Source organism: Buceros rhinoceros, unplaced genomic scaffold, assembly GCF_000710305.1.
Source record: "Buceros rhinoceros silvestris isolate BGI_N320 unplaced genomic scaffold, ASM71030v1 scaffold39385, whole genome shotgun sequence".
In the NCBI taxonomy this organism is placed as follows: Eukaryota; Metazoa; Chordata; class Aves; order Bucerotiformes; family Bucerotidae; genus Buceros; species Buceros rhinoceros.
Window position 1 is genome coordinate 14,108 of NW_010415328.1, and position 1,058 is coordinate 15,165.

General features: G+C 38.8%; 1 protein-coding gene across 1 annotated transcript in view; it reads left to right on the forward strand.

Moving 5' to 3' along the window:
- HDAC11 (histone deacetylase 11) overlaps positions 1-1,058 on the forward strand; it is a 19,504-nt gene that overhangs the window by 13,312 nt on the left and 5,134 nt on the right. The window contains exon 7 of the mRNA XM_010137382.1: positions 640-736. Coding sequence (XP_010135684.1) covers positions 640-736 — 97 coding nt within the window. The remainder of the gene's footprint in view (positions 1-639; positions 737-1,058) is intronic.

Sequence of the window (1,058 nt, forward strand, 5' to 3'; positions counted from 1 at the left end):
AGAAGAATAAATACATGGATGTGGAAAATTCGGCGGGGGGGGGGGGGGGGTGAGAAATACCTGAGTTTTCTCTTGAGCTTTCTCACTTTTTACTTTCTCACTTTACACCCAGTACAGTCTTTTTGTGGGGAATTCCTGGTGTTAAACAACATGTTAAACTGTTTGGTCTTTGGTGTTTGTAGTGTTTCCAGGGTTTCCTTATCTCACCAAGGCTTGAATTACCTGAGGAGCTGTAGTCTGCTTTATTTCTTGATTAATACTTGTATAAGAATATGAGTATCCCCGCAACAGTGGAAAGTGACTTTTTCTTGCCCCATGGGAAGCTGAGAGGTCTATTTGGTCGTCGTAGTTGCTTTTGTGACGCTGCTGAAGGCAACTAGCTTCTATTTTCATTTATTTTTCTTGCGTGAGCAATGAGATCTGTGATAATTCTCTTCACAGAGATATCAGGATGTTGATTTTGTTAATACTTGTAGTCTTCAGACTGTCAGGGCCCCCAAAACTCAAAATAACCTTCAAGACCTAGAAGAATGGCCCAAGAGTTGTAAATATTAGAGCTTTGTAGTCTTAATTAGAAAGTGCAGATGATTTAATTCTGTTTTACTATGCTCAGGATGGCTAACTGTAAATTTCCTTCAGGGAAACGGCCATGAGAGGGACTTCATGGATGATCATCGTGTCTATATTCTGGATGTGTACAACAGATACATTTATCCAGGGGATGGCTTTGCTAAACGTGAGTATAATGGAAATGCTTATCCCAACATGTGCAAGATCTACTGTGTTGTTAAATAATGTCTTCATTTACTAATAAGCTTTGTGCCAACACTGTTTAACTAGATTTTTTTTTTTCTAGTTTCACATTGAACAAAGGACTTTCAATGATCACTGTGATATATCACAACAGTGATAACACTATAGTGTTTTCCCTCGTTTCTGGAGTGCAGGGTGTGGGTATTGCATGGACTTGGTTAGCAGCCCATTCAAAAGCTCATACTTAAAACAGTGAGTTAAATGATCCCTTTGATTTGAAGATAACTGTTAGAACATACTCTTTC